Here is a 14,357-nt window from a genome sequence, read left to right as displayed (position 1 = left end):
AATTAAAATATTTTAAATATTTTAAAATTATTATAAAAAATAATTTGAACAAAAATGAGGCACCAGTAAAAAATAATCATAAAATTAGGGCTGTCAAACGGACTAGTTCGGCCATTTAGGTCCGACTCATTAAATCTATAGGTTAAATGAGTTGGACCGTTTAAGTCCGCTTTTTTTGTGGGTCATAATTTTTCAACTCGGACCGTTTATGGTCAGCCCGTGGGTTAAACGAGTCAGCCCGTTTAGCTTTTTATTTTATTTTTTAAAAAATATTTTGACAAAAAAATTACTTTTAGGTCAAAAACTTTAAAAAATTAATATTTTTTATTTGATGGGTCGAATTTTTTGGTCGGATCGAAAAAAATTTCGACTAAAAATACAACTTTTTTAAAAAGATATAAAAAAAATTAAACAGAGCACTCATTTAACTCGCAGACTAACCCGTTTAACCCGCCATTTTTTACGAGTTAATCGGATTCAGCCCATTTAACCCAAAATTTAAATGGACTTAATTTTAAGAACAAAGTCCGACCATTTAAATGGATAAATAGACTAGCCTTCATAAAATTGGCCTACACTACATACATGTGGTTAGAACTTAGAAAAAGGAAAGTAACTGATAACTATATATGGGTGAATGGGTCCCAGTTTACGAACGGAGAAACCGAGAAACGGAGAGAGAATGCAAGTTTGGAAAAGCGAGCCCCTGTGTATGAAAAATATCGTGGCTCCCAAATGTACGAAAATATCTTCCAAGTTGTAACCACACAATACGCAAGTACGCAAAAATATCTACCTGCTACATAGTTTCACGAACATTCCAGGAGCAATAATAGTAACCACTCGCTTTCCCGAATCACATTCCAAAAGCGTCTCTCGCTTCGGAGATATTTTTAAACCTTCTCCCGCAATCACTTCCCAACCAAACAAACCACTTTCTTCCGTTCGAGTAAATTTGGAAAGAAAATCTGTTGAGTTTGAAGTTGGATCAATAATAATGGAGAGTGGTGAGAGAGAATGTTACTACAGAATTCTTGGTGTGAGTTCTGATTCTTCGTTTCAAGAGATAAAGCGTGCTTACAGGAAGCTTGCTATGGTTGGTGTCCCTGCCTTTTGATTCTTAATTAATTAAGCTTTAATGGATTTTCGGAATGAGGTGCATGCTCATGCGTTTTCCTTTGTGTTTATTTTTTGGGTTGAATAATGCATAGAAATGGCATCCAGATAGGTGGACAAGAAATCCTTCTTTGCTAGGGGAAGCCAAGCGCAAGTTCCAACAAATTCAAGAAGCTTATTCAGGTAACCGGAGTTTTCAATCTTCATTCATATTGTTATTATTATTATTTAGAGCTTAATTTTGTTATATATTTATTCAATCAAATTTAGAGTTTCATATGCTGTGCCACCCTTGGATCTGAACCTTTCTGTCCCTGCAAGAAGGGACTTAGGTAGCTTATGTAATATCAGTTATGATACATATTTTCGTAGCAAAGACAGTTACTTAAAGAATATGAAACGCCATAGTTAATTTTTTGCAATATGAACCCTATATATTTGTACCTCAATTGTTGAAAGTTCTGGTTTTAAAGGTAAACATTCTTACTATTGTTGTTATGCATGCCTCTTGGAATTTATGCCTTTTAAGAGTTCTAGCTTCCTTTTGTTTTATTTAATTTTAATTATTTCCATTTTTTGGGTGTGTTTGGAGTGAATATGATCATTGAACCTTGGGTTTTTTTTGTTTTGTTGGTGCAGTATTGTCTGATCAAAAGAAAAGAACGATGTACGATGCTGGGTTGTATGATCCTGAGGAGGAAGAGGATGAGGTCAGTGGTTTCACAAATTCTATTTTCAAATGTGCTTCTTTCTTGTTGCACGTTATATTTAGGATAAGCTTATGGAACTAACTTTTAATTAGTCAATTAAAGGTTTAAGATTTGACGTTTATAATTTAAGATTTATGATTTAAAATTTAAGATAGAAAGGATAATTTAAAAAAGTTAGTTAATATCGACCGAAAAAAGTTGGCTTTTTAATTAAAACTCTTATAGTATATATATGTTACTGAAAGACTATTGTGCATGATCTTTGAATTTAGGGATTTTCTGAATTTGTGGAAGAAATGGTGTCCCTTATGGCCCAAGTGAGACAAGAGGTATGGTTCGAAACCACCTTCACTCATTCCTACCTTTTAATCGGGTTTAGAGTAGTTAAAGATTTAGAGAAAATGACAAATAGGTCCCTGACTTTTTGTTCCGCGGATATTTTTATCCCTAACCATTAAAAAATACTTTTAAATTTTTGACCTTCACAAAACTTGGACGGATCAGTCTCTGACGGAGGCATTTGAACGGATCAGTCCCTGACGGAGGCATTTGGACGGAGGGACTGATCCGTCTAAGTTTTGTGAAGGTCAAGGACTTAAAAGTATTTTTCAATGGTCAGGGACAAAAATGTCTGCGAGGCAAAAAGTTATGGACCTATTTATTCTTTTCTCAAAGATTTAAGCATAGAAAACAAGAGTTTAAGTATTAGGGTCGAGTCAAATCAAAGTTTAAAAGGTACGAAATGAGTGCCATGTTCACATTTGGTGGAAAGATTTAACACTTGTAATCATTCATACATGTGTTTTAGGAGAAGGAGTTTGGGCTTGAAGATTTGCAGTCCATGTTCATGGAAATGCTTGAAGGATTCGAGTCTCCTTCTACCATGTATTGCTCCATGCCTTCTTCGTCGATGTTCGAGTTTGATGAATCCCCGTGCGCGAAAAAGGAAGCCAAAAGGATGCGTTTGGATACAAGCATGATGGATAAAACAGGGTCACATTTTCAAGCACCAACTAGCCTTAACTTTGTATGAAATGAGGGGATGTTGCAATTAGTTCTTATTTGTTGAATTGTAGGTGTTGTTTCTCTTTTTAAAGATGGTAAATGACACCTTCTCCCTGAGGTAGAGGGGAAGAGGAAACTGTTATGGACTTGGTTAGAATTATGATTACCCGGATAAAGGGATTCAGTGATTTTTGTTTGTTCCTTTTGGGGTGATCTAGTGATGAGGATTGTCCGTTGTCCATTGAGCTTGAATTGAGGAAAGGGATCTTTGGTTCTTTACAATTTTGTAAGCTATGCTATATACTGTGAGAGAAAATTTTGTTTCAAACTTATGCATTTTACGGGAAAGTGTCTTGTTCAAAGAACTATGATTGGTTTATTGTCAAGATATTTTTGGGTCAAAATTTATGCAAAGAAAAACGTTTATCCGTTAAAAAAAAAAAAAAAACTCTTGCACGTTGTACAAAGTTAGTCATACATCATGCATCATGATTTTGTAATATATATAATTCTATCCAAACCTCCCTAAATTAACATGTTATTTACCTTTTATATTGTATCAATTTTTAATTCAATGATATCTTAATTAATTACTAATTATACTAATAATAACTTGAATTATTTCAATTTAATTAGAATTAATATCTTAATTATAATAGAATCATTTTGTAATTAAATTATTATTTAAAATAGCTTATCATATAATTTCTTAAAATATTAATAATCGAACTTTTTTTCTCAAATTATTCTTTTTAAGAAATTTCTCACCGATATCATCGTGACAAGCAGCGCCGATTTTAGTATTGTCTTTATAAATTACATTATTTATTTCACAAATTAAACTGCCCAAAAATAGAGAATGATAATTAATAGATGTGTTTTGATTTAACTATAATTTATGTACAAATGTATGGACAAAAATTAACATACATCATGAAAATTATTAGTTTATTACAGTATATCTAGGTTATTATCAACAATTACAAGTTCAAAGGTCTCACTAAATTAATCTGACCAAATTTATGAAAAGTTGTTTAATATATATTTACAATGTCAGCGCGCTTGTCACGACGACGGCGATGATGCTTGGAGGCGGTGAAATTACGAGAAAAATAAAGAAGTAAGGAGTGACAAAATACTTGAAGTTATAACCAGAGACGGATCTAAGGGGGGCCTAATGTCACGGTAAATTTTAGAAGGTTAGATTTAACAGTGTTTGTATAGTTTTCTGGAGTGTTTGAGAATACTTTAGATGGTTCCGGAACGTTCTAGAATGTCCTAGAAGGTCCCGTAATACCCTAGAAGGTTCTAGCTAGAAGACTCTGGAAGGTCATAGAGTATTCTAGAAGAGTGTAGATGTATATAGAAGTATAAAGAGTGGTATGGAATAATCTAGAAACATTTAGAAAGTTGTGGTAGGATAGATATTTGTAAAGAAGGTTCTGGATGATTAATCTAGACCGTTGATTAGATTTAATCCTAACCATCCATTGAGGAGGTGGATGGCTATAAATAGGGGTGAGAGTTAGAGTTTGGGTGTGTGTGAATCATTTGTAACCACACTTGAGCAATAAAGTGTTCTTCCACCAAAGCTTCCTTTCTCTTGTGTTCTCTTGTATTCTTAACTTTCTTGCTAAGTATTGAGGGTTAGGCTGACTTGGTCTTAGCTCAAGAGGTTGAGTAAGTCCGAGTGCCGACACGGTAGCGTTGGAGTGTCCCCAAGGCCGTGACAATTTGGTATCAGAGCCAGGTTCGAGAGGGAGCACAAGTGATTTGTGGGTATGGCTTCTAGTATCACCATGTAGCATATTGAGTCTCAAAGGGGAAGGAATGCTATTCCTTCTCAATGGGGAGGCAAGAAGGTCCGTTCTTCAAGTGAGCCTAGAAGTAAGGACTCTAACTTCCTAGAAGAGAGAGTTTCTGTGTTGGAGAATGTTCTATCCTCTATGGATGAGCGTTTCCAAAGGATAGAACATGATAAGGAGACCCCTCAAGGCTCACGTGTTAGGAGAACTAGATGCTTTCAAAGAAAGCATGCTCCAAATCGAAGAAAAGCTTGAGAATTCCTTAAAGCTATTTGAGGAAGTTCGAGTTTGGTTCGAGGAGGCAAAATCTCGACCAACCATTATAAGGGAGACGACAAAGATTGATCTCCCCAAGCCAAAGGAGTTCAAGGGCGTAAGGGACGCTCGCGAGGTGGAGAACTTCCTATGGCAAATGGAGAGGTACTTCGAAGGCCAAGGGATGGTCGAAGAAGCAATAAAGGTACGCACTGCAGTTCTCTACCTTTCTGATAATGCTACTTTGTGGTGGAGGAGAAAGTGCGTAAATATGGAAAAGGGTACTTGCAACATAGCCACATGGAAAGATTTCAAAGGGGAGTTGAAAAGACAATTCTTCCTTGAGAATGTGGTTTATGAAGCAAGGAAGAAGTTGAGGGAGTTGAAGCACAAGAGTACGATTAGCGACTACGTAAAGGAGTTCACTACTCTCACGCTTCAAATCCCCAACTTAGCATCAGAGGATGCATTGTTCTTCTTCATTGATGGACTCCAACCTTGGGCAAAGCAAGAACTACAAAGAAGGAATGTTAAGGATGTCGATGAGGCCATTGTGGTGGCCGAATCACTCATTGAGTATCATAGGGGAGACTCTAAACCCAAGTCATCCTCCAAGCCTAGTTCTACTAAAGGTAGGGGAGACAAGGGAAAGAGTTTCTCAACCAAGAAGGAAGGAAAATACTCTTCAAAGAAAGAGTACGAAGAAAAAAAAAAGGCTTTCGTGCCCAAAGGAGGATGCTTCGTGTGCAAGGGACCACACCAAATGAAGGATTGTCCCAAGCTAGGGACTTTGGCATCTTGATAAACCACTATTTTATGGTTTATATTATGTTTAATTGTGTGGTTTTATCATGATCCTTACCCACTTATTCATTAAATTAGCATGAAATTATAATTCCTTCCTGAATTTATAACATGTTTGAAAACTGCTTCCTAGAGACTTTAATTATGTATTTTTAATTCTCCTTTATTCCATTCGATGCCGTGATCTGTGTGTTGAGTGTTTCAGACTTTATAGGGCATGAATGAGTTGGAGATTGGAAATGAAGCTAGCAAAAATGGAAGGAACACAAGAATTTAAGGAGATAACCAACGAGAAGTGACGCGGTCGCTTGGCTCACGCGACCGCGCGAAGGAGAGCAAATCGCAGTGACGCAGCCGCATGGCTCACGCGGCCGCACGGATTGGAAAAGCTCAAGCGACGCGGTAGCGTGGACGACGCGAACGCGTGGCAAGGAAAAGCGCGAATGACGCGTCCGTATGGGTGACGCGATCGCGTGACATGTGCGATCTGCATAATCTGCAGAATTCGCTGGGGGCGATTTTGGACCTTATTTCGACCCAGTTTTCGGCCCGGAACAGCAGACTAGAGCCAGAGAATATGCAGAAACAAATAACAACATTCATTCTAGACAGTTTTCAGTTTTTAGATTTAGTTTTATTCCTCCTCTAGGTTTTTTCTCTCTAGGTTTTAGAATTTTAATTTTCAATTGATTTTAGCATTGGAACATTGAGAAGAGTTATTTCCTCATCAAGACTTCGTCATTCTAGTTCGTTCTCTTAACTTGGTTTTATTCTTCCATGTTCTTTGCTTTGTTCAATTTTTTCATTTGAATACTTTCATGATTATTTAATACAAGGATTATTTCTTTCATTTGAATTTATTTTCCATTCCAATAATCATGTCTTCTTTTAATTTCCTTTCATATGTTATGGATTTCTTATTTACAATGAGCGAGTAGTTTCTTAACTTGATGGGGAGTTGATTGAAAGGAACTCTTGAGTTGGAAGGATTGAAAGAGAATTTGTAATTGGGTTAACTGTTGGATTGCTATCTAGTCACTAACACCAATCCCTTTGAACTAAGTGGGTTGCAACTCGTGAACAGATCTAACATTCCAACTTGTTTGACTTTCCTTTACCTAGTAAAGGATAACTAAACAGAACAACCATTAATTATAAATTAATCTTGAAATCATCCTATCAATAATAGAGATTTCAACTAATCAACTCCCAGTCAAGGCTTTTATTCATATTATTTAAATTTCCTCAATTTAATTTTCAATTTACTTAACTCAACTTTTTGGAACATCTGATTAATAAGATAGCACACTTTTCTGCAACTTGTTGGGAGACGACCTGGGACTTAAACTCCCAGTAATTTTTAATTTAAACGCTCTGTGACATATTTCTAAATGGATAGGCAGATTTTTGGTGAGTTAAGAACTATACTTGCAACGTAACTATTTTAATAATTTTTAATTCACTAACTTCTGTGCCTCATCAATTTTTGGCGCCGTTGCCGGGGAGTTGAAATAGAGTGCTAAAGTTATTAATTAGAATTTATTTATTTGCATTTTATTTTATTTTGCTACTATGAGCTGCATGTTTCTTTCGTCAAATGACGCGTTCACTTCCTGATCCGCGCTTGCTAATATTCGATCCTGAAATTGAAAGGACTATTTCACGAATAAGGCGAGAACAGCGTCGGTTAGTCCGCTCTGAGGGCGGATCTGAAAGTGAACTTGAGGAAGAAACCAGCCCCCGTTCTACTGATTCGGTTGTTTTACGTGCAGAAGACATGGCAGCTAGGAGAGTTACCATCCAGGAGGAAGGAGCCCCTGATTTTACAATGCAACCGTTTCAAGCGCATCATCCAGCGGTAGCTACATATTTTGAAATAAAGACCGCACTGCTAAATTTGATGCCCAAGTTTCATGGCCTACCTGCTCAAGAGCCTATTAAGCACTTGAGAGATTTCCAGGCAGCCTGTTCTACTGTCAGGCGTGATGGTACTGATGAAACTTCAATTCTTATGAAAGCTTTCCCGTTTTCTCTCGAGGGAAAAGCAAGAGAGTGGTACTACACTCAACCTCTAACAAATGTATCCAACTGGGATACACTCAGAAAGGAGTTTTTGGAGAAATTCTTTCCATCTGAAGTTACTGATAAACTAAGGAAGGATATTTCCACAATTGTTCAGGATGACAATGAGACTCTCTTTGAATACTGGGAGTGCTTCAATAATCTTCTGGAAGCATGCCCCCACCACATGATTGACAAGATAGTGTTACTTAGCTATATCACACAGGGCATGAGGCCCCAAGATAAGACCACATTGGAAAGTGTCAGCAATGGGTCTATGAAGAAGTACAAGACCACTGATGAAGCGTGGCAATTGATCAGTGATTTAGCTGAATCTACTAGAAATCACAGGCAAAAGCAAGGCCGTTCAAAAGCCGTTGCAGAAGTATCCTCTAACAGAGAGACTGCTGCTTTAACTCAAAATATATGTGAGATGACTAACTTGCTGAAGCAGATGCAATTGAATCAACAACAAGCTCAGCAAGCTCAACCCCCTCCACCACAACAAAACCAACAACTAGTCCCACAGAGAGTTTGTGGAATCTGTGCTGATTATAGCCATTGTACTGATGAATGCCCGCAGCTCCAACAAGAAGACAACATGGTGGCATCCACCCATAACTTCTACGACCGCCCCAACCAAGGGTACAATCAAAGTGGAAATAATAACCATGGATGGCAGGACAATTCTAACCAGAATTGGAGGGACAACAATAACAGAGGAGGCCGAGATAATCAGAGAAATCAGAGGTGGAATAATAACAACAGGCAGCAGAATCAACCTTACAGAGCACCTCACCTGAGGCAAAACCAAGGACCACAGAATAATCAACAGCAGACCTCTCAATTCGCTCATTCCTCTTTATCTCCTAATGAAGAGCTCCTACAATCTTTCGAGCGAAGACAACAGACCATGGAAAATAACATCATGAATAGTATTAATGCCAGTCTGAGTGGTCTCACCTCTACTTTGCAAGCTCTTATGTCACAGATTGGATCAACACAAAATTCCAGTAACCAACCTTCAAGCTCCACTGGAATCCCCTCTCAACCATTACCCAATCCAAAGGGAGGCATTAATGCCATCACCCTAAGGTCTGGAACCACACTGCAGGAGAGGAATCAGGAGGAATCAAGCCCACCAGAACACACCTCAGCTGAAGAGGTAGTAGAAATAGAAGATTTTGAAGAGGAAGAGGACATACAAGACATAGCTGAAGAAGAAATAGCTCAACCACAAGAGGAAGAACCAAAAGGCGCAGACACCACAGAAAACACTACTCCTATTCCATTTCCACAACTTGCAAGGAAGCCCAGAAAACAGCTGGAACCCGACCCCAAAATGGTAGAAATATTCAAAAAGGTTGAGGTAACTGTTCCTCTTTTTTATGTTATTCAACAGGTACCTAAATATACAAAGTTTCTAAAAGACTTATGTATCCATAAAGACAAAATTAATGAATTAGAAACTATTCCTTTAGGTAGTTCTATATCTGCTTTAATGGGAGGATTACCTGAAAAATGTAGTGATCCAGGTCCTTGTATAGTTAGCTGTACTATTGGTGGTGTAGTAATTTATGATTGTATGTGTGATTTAGGAGCATGTGTCAGTATAATGCCTTTGGCTATATATGATATTTTGAGGCTCCCTCCCTTAAAAAGGTCGGCAGCTCGTTTTGTGTTAGCAGATAAAAGCATTATTACAGTGGCTGGAGTTGCTGAAGATGTTTTGGTGAACATTAAAGGGCTTACATTTCCCACTGATTTTTATATCTTGGAGATGCCCCATAATGATTCAGATAAGCCATCATCAATCCTACTTGGAAGACCATTCCTGAAGACATCAAAATTCAAATTGGATACTTTTTCAGGAACATACTCCTTTGAAATAGATGGCCACATAGTAATCTTCAATCTGAATGGAGTCATTGACAACCCCCCAGAAGATCGTTCTATCTTCCTGTGTAATGTCATTGATCAAAGTGTAGCTGAAGTTCACAAGGAAGAGTTTGAAGAGAGGCACACTGGATAAGGTCCAAGTGTGGGGACCCTTTTAACTGACAATGAGGGCACTTCGCCATTTTCACAAGCCCCAGATAATCCAGAGCCTACTCATGATCAGAAGTTAGAACTGAAACCCCTCCCTCCGCATCTCAAATATGCCTATCTCGAAGATGAGCAGAGGCTTCCAGTTATCATTGCGAGGGAACTTACTTCTCAACAAGAAGAGCAGTTACTTGATGTGCTGAGGAAGCATAAGAAGGCAATTGGGTGGAGCTTGGCAGACATAGTAGGCATCAACCCTCAAGTATGTGAGCACATAATATTTTTAAAAGAGGGAGCAAGACCTGTCCGTCAACCCCAAAGAAGATTGAATCCCACCATCTTGGAAGTTGTCAAAAAGGAAGTGACCAGACTATTGGAAGCAGGTATCATATATCCCATTTCAGACAGTGAATGGGTAAGCCCAGTACAAGTGGTGCCCAAGAAGTCTGGAGTCACTACAGTGAAGAATGAGCATGGAGAACTCATAGCAACTAGAGTTCAGAATGCTTGGAGAGTCTGCATTGATTACAGGCGTCTCAACCAAGCTACCCGTAAGGATCACTACCCACTTCCATTCATTGATCAAATGCTGGATCGCCTGTCAGGTAAATCACATTATTGCTTTTTAGATGGTTACACAGGTTATTTCTAGATTCATATAGCTCCTGAGGATCAGGAAAAGACTACTTTTACATGTCCTTTTGGGACTTATGCTTACAAGAGAATGCCCTTTGGCTTGTGCAATGCACCAGCTACTTTCCAAAGGAGCATGATGAGTCTTTTCTCTGATCTTATTGAGGACTGTATGGAAGTTTTTATGGATGATTTTAGCGTTTATGGTGATTCTTTTAGCCTTTGCTTAGATGGATTATCTAGAGTATTAGATAGATGTGTTAATACAAACCTTGTATTAAATTTCGAAAAATGTCACTTTATGGTAAAACAAAGGATTGTATTAGGACATGTGGTATCTAATAATGGCATTTCTGTAGACCCAGAAAAGGTGAATGTTATTTCTAGTCTACCTTACCCCTCTACTGTGAGGGAAGTCCGTTCGTTCCTTGGCCATGCAGGTTTTTACAGGAGATTTATTAAGGACTTTAGTAAGGTCGCACTTCCCTTATCCAGATTACTGCAGAAGGGTATTGAGTTCGAGTTTAGTGAGGATTGCAAACAAGCGTTTGATAAGCTGAAGACTGCTCTGACTCAAGCTCCAATTGTGAGAGGACCAGACTGGAGCCAGCCATTTGAAATCATGTGCGATGCTTCCAACCATGCAGTAGGAGCAGCGCTGGCTCAGCGTGAAGGTAAGGATCCTTTCGTTATTGCTTATGCGTCTAAGACTTTAGACACTGCCCAGTCTAATTATACTACTACTGAGAAAGAGCTTCTTGCTGTTCTTTTTGCTCTAGATAAATTCTGAGCTTATTTACTTGGTACTAGAGTAGTAGTGTATTCGGACCATGCAGCTTTAAAGTATCTATTAGCTAAAAAGGAGTCCAAACCAAGACTTATACGTTGGATACTGCTGTTACAAGAATTTGATTTAGAAATAAAGGATAGGAGTGGTAATCAGAATTTAGTGGTAGACCACTTGAGTCACCTTGAGCATATTAAGGATGATTCTACTCCTATAGATGATAATTTTCCTTTTGATAACCTGCAAGCAGTATCTGAGGTAGTCCCTTGGTATGCACATGTTGCTAATTATTTAGTTAGCCGCACATTCCCTCCAAATTTTTCTAAGCATCAAAGAGACAAGCTGAAAAGCGAGTCTAAATATTATATATGGGATGACCCATATTTATGGAGATGTGGCGCTGATCAAGTAATTAGACGTTGTTTGCCTCAATCAGAATTCTAGTCCATTTTAGAGGCCTGTCACTCATCTGAGAGTGGAGGACATTTTGGCCCTCAAAGAACAGCTAGAAAGATCTTAGACTGTGGATTCTGGTGGCCTACACTTTTTAGAAACGCTGCTGAGTTTTGTAAATCTTGTCTCCCATGCCAGAAATTTGGTAATATATCCAGGAGGGATGAGATACCTCAACAAATTATGCTTTTCTGTGAAATTTTTGATGTTTGGGGCATTGACTTCATGGGTCCATTCCCAAATTCTAATGGATATTTTTATATATTGTTAGCTGTGGATTATGTTTCCAAATGGGTGGAAGCAATTCCTACCCGCACTGATGATGCTAACACTATTGTTTCCTTTGTGAGAAACCATATTATATGTCGCTTCGGATCACCACGAGCAATCGTGAGCGACCAAGGCACCCATTTTTGTAACAGGAGACTAACAGGATTAATGAAGAAGCACGGGATAATTCATAAAGTTGCAACAGCTTACCATCCCCAAACTAATGGGCAAGCTGAGGTGTCAAATAGGGAAATTAAGCGTATCTTGCAAAAGATAGTAAAGCCTCATAGAAAAGACTGGAGCACCAGGCTACAAGATGCACTCTGGGCATATAGAACATCATACAAGACACCCATTGGGATGAGTCCTTTCCGCTTGGTTTATGGAAAAGCTTGTCATCTCCTAGTTGAAGTAGAACACAGAGTCTTTTGGGCAGTTAAGGAGTGCAACATGGGAATTGAGAAAGCCGGAGCTGAAAGGAAGTTGCAACTGCAGGAATTGGAGAGCCTTCGCCTAGAAGCTTATGAGAACTCAAGAATATACAAGGAGAAGATGAAGGCTGTACATGATCAAAACATCAAGAGGAAAGAGTTCCAACCTGGGGATTTCGTCCTCCTTTATAAATCTCGATTAAGGCTCATGCCAGGTAAGTTGAGATTAAGATGGGAAGGTCCATACAGAGTACAGAAGGCCGAACCGTACGGAGTTTATCACCTAAGCCATCCCTCAAGCTCTGAACTTATTAAGGTTAATGGATAACACCTGAAACTATACCATGCCGAGAAGATACAGAGAAACAAGGAGCTTGAGATCTTCCTCTTGGAAGATCCCCACATAGCCAAAGATTGAGCTAGTGGAGGGTCCAACTTACGGACGTTAAAGCAAAGTGCTAGGTGGGAGACAACCCACCATGGTATGATCATTCTTTTCTTTATTTTTAGTTTTTCCTATTCAATAACTTTTCTCTTTCTTAGTACTTTCGTGCATCTACATTTACATGTTTTTATTTTCAAAAAAAAAAATTTCCGCTACGCGACGCGGTCGCATTAGCGACGTGTCCGTGTCACAAGGAGAGTAAAGAAAAAATAAAAATGAACAGAAAGTCATGCTGGAGTGCAGCTGGAAGCGTGCCAATGGCACAAATCAACCCACGCGACCGCGACGCTGACGCGTTCGCGTCGCATGGGAATCATGGCCTCCCACGCGACCGCGTGCCCCACGCGGCCGCGTGCCCTGAGTTTTCGACGTAAAAGGGTGCACAATGAAATATTGTGCGAGAGTGATGCTGGATTGGTGATGGAAGCACAATCCTTATCACGCGACCGCGTCACCGACGCGGCCGCGTCATCCATTTTCTGACGCACACTCACGCGATCGCGTGACCCACGCGATCGCGCCGTCCCAATTTTGGCAAATAAATTAATTTGAACAGAGAGTTGTGCTGGTGCGAGGCTGCACTCGCGCCAGGAGCATGACATGGGTCACGCGACCGCGTGACCGACGCGATCGCATCACCATACTTAAAGTGCATCCACGCGAACGCGTGCCCCACGCGGCCGCGTCGCATGCGCCGTACAGCTCAACCTAAAATTGCTACATATCTTATCTTTCTCTCCTCCAAATCCTAATTTTTCTTTTCCCTCCTTATTTCTTCCTTCTCCCTTCTTCCTTCTATCTCACCTATCACTCTCTCTCTCTCTCTCACTTCCATTACCAAGGTTCTATTTTCTTCTTCCTTCTTCTCTTTCCTATCATTCTTATCATTTTATATATTATTTTCTTTTTCTTTTCTTTTTCTTTTCATTATTCATATTTTCCTTCTTCTTCTTTTCTTTTTTACATGGTGTTAGAAATTTATTTGAGTCATTAGTCCTCATTATATGCTTGTAGATTGTTGCAATTTGTTTGACAATTATTATTTTTAAGGGATTGCTTGCATGTTCACCTTCATACTTTCTATATCTTATTTACCATGCATGCCATGTGTTTGTGAAAAGGCCCATATAGCATTATGCAATTTTCTACATTACTTTAATCTACTATTCAATGCTTGCTTTTCACAAATTCTCTTTACTATTGTTTTAATTGAATTTAATTGTCAATACAAACATTTTGGCTTGTTACAATTGATGCTTGGTCTATGCTACTCATGCCCTTTTCCGGTATGCCAATAAACACCTTGCATCCACTTATCTTTCGATGCACTGACTATTTTTCATTGTTGACTTTTTACATGTACTCGAGAGCATGTGTTAATGTCAACTACATCCTAATGTGCATCCATCACCACTCTTCCGTTCTCGTCCTTGCTATATATCTATTTGAATTTAATTTACTTTCTCCTCTCTTTTCAGGATGGCCACCAAGAAAGGAAAGGAGAAAGCGACTCTTAAACCCCCAGCAAGAAGAGGC

General features: G+C 38.8%; 1 protein-coding gene and 1 non-coding gene across 3 annotated transcripts; one reads left to right on the top strand and one right to left on the bottom strand.

The window, feature by feature from the left end:
- Nucleotides 1-569: 569 nt before the first annotated feature.
- On the top strand, nucleotides 570-3,159 carry LOC112742018 (uncharacterized). Of its 2 annotated transcripts, XM_025791229.3 has the most exons (5): nucleotides 656-1,096; nucleotides 1,212-1,299; nucleotides 1,756-1,826; nucleotides 2,099-2,155; nucleotides 2,635-3,159. In XM_025791229.3, exons 1-5 carry the CDS (start codon nucleotides 998-1,000, stop codon nucleotides 2,857-2,859), a joined length of 540 nt encoding a protein of 179 aa, XP_025647014.1. In that variant the 5' UTR covers nucleotides 656-997; the 3' UTR covers nucleotides 2,860-3,159. The 2 variants fall into 2 exon arrangements, with proteins under 2 accessions (XP_025647015.1, XP_025647014.1); XM_025791230.3 differs by lacking the exon at nucleotides 2,099-2,155 and having other exon boundaries at nucleotides 570-1,096.
- Nucleotides 3,160-7,841: 4,682 nt separating this feature from the next.
- LOC112746364 (small nucleolar RNA R71) lies at nucleotides 7,842-7,949 on the bottom strand. Its single transcript, XR_003174253.1, has one exon. It is a non-coding gene; the product is annotated as a small nucleolar RNA R71 (small nucleolar RNA).
- Nucleotides 7,950-14,357: the final 6,408 nt, after the last annotated feature.

This window comes from Arachis hypogaea, chromosome 14 (genome assembly GCF_003086295.3).
Source record: "Arachis hypogaea cultivar Tifrunner chromosome 14, arahy.Tifrunner.gnm2.J5K5, whole genome shotgun sequence".
Classification (NCBI taxonomy): domain Eukaryota; kingdom Viridiplantae; phylum Streptophyta; class Magnoliopsida; order Fabales; family Fabaceae; genus Arachis; species Arachis hypogaea.
This window is presented reverse-complemented; position numbering and strand designations above follow the sequence as displayed.

What these genes read in the sequence shown, in the direction of transcription:
- LOC112742018 (XM_025791229.3), top strand. Translation starts at nt 998, where the DNA reads ATGGAGAGTGGTGAGAGAGAATGTTACTACAGAATTCTTGGTGTGAGT. An exon ending in CTTACAGGAAGCTTGCTATG is followed by an intron (nt 1,097 to 1,211) that starts GTTGGTGTCCCT and finishes AATAATGCATAG; the next exon opens with AAATGGCATCCAGATAGGTG. An exon ending in AATTCAAGAAGCTTATTCAG is followed by an intron (nt 1,300 to 1,755) that starts GTAACCGGAGTT and finishes TTGTTGGTGCAG; the next exon opens with TATTGTCTGATCAAAAGAAA.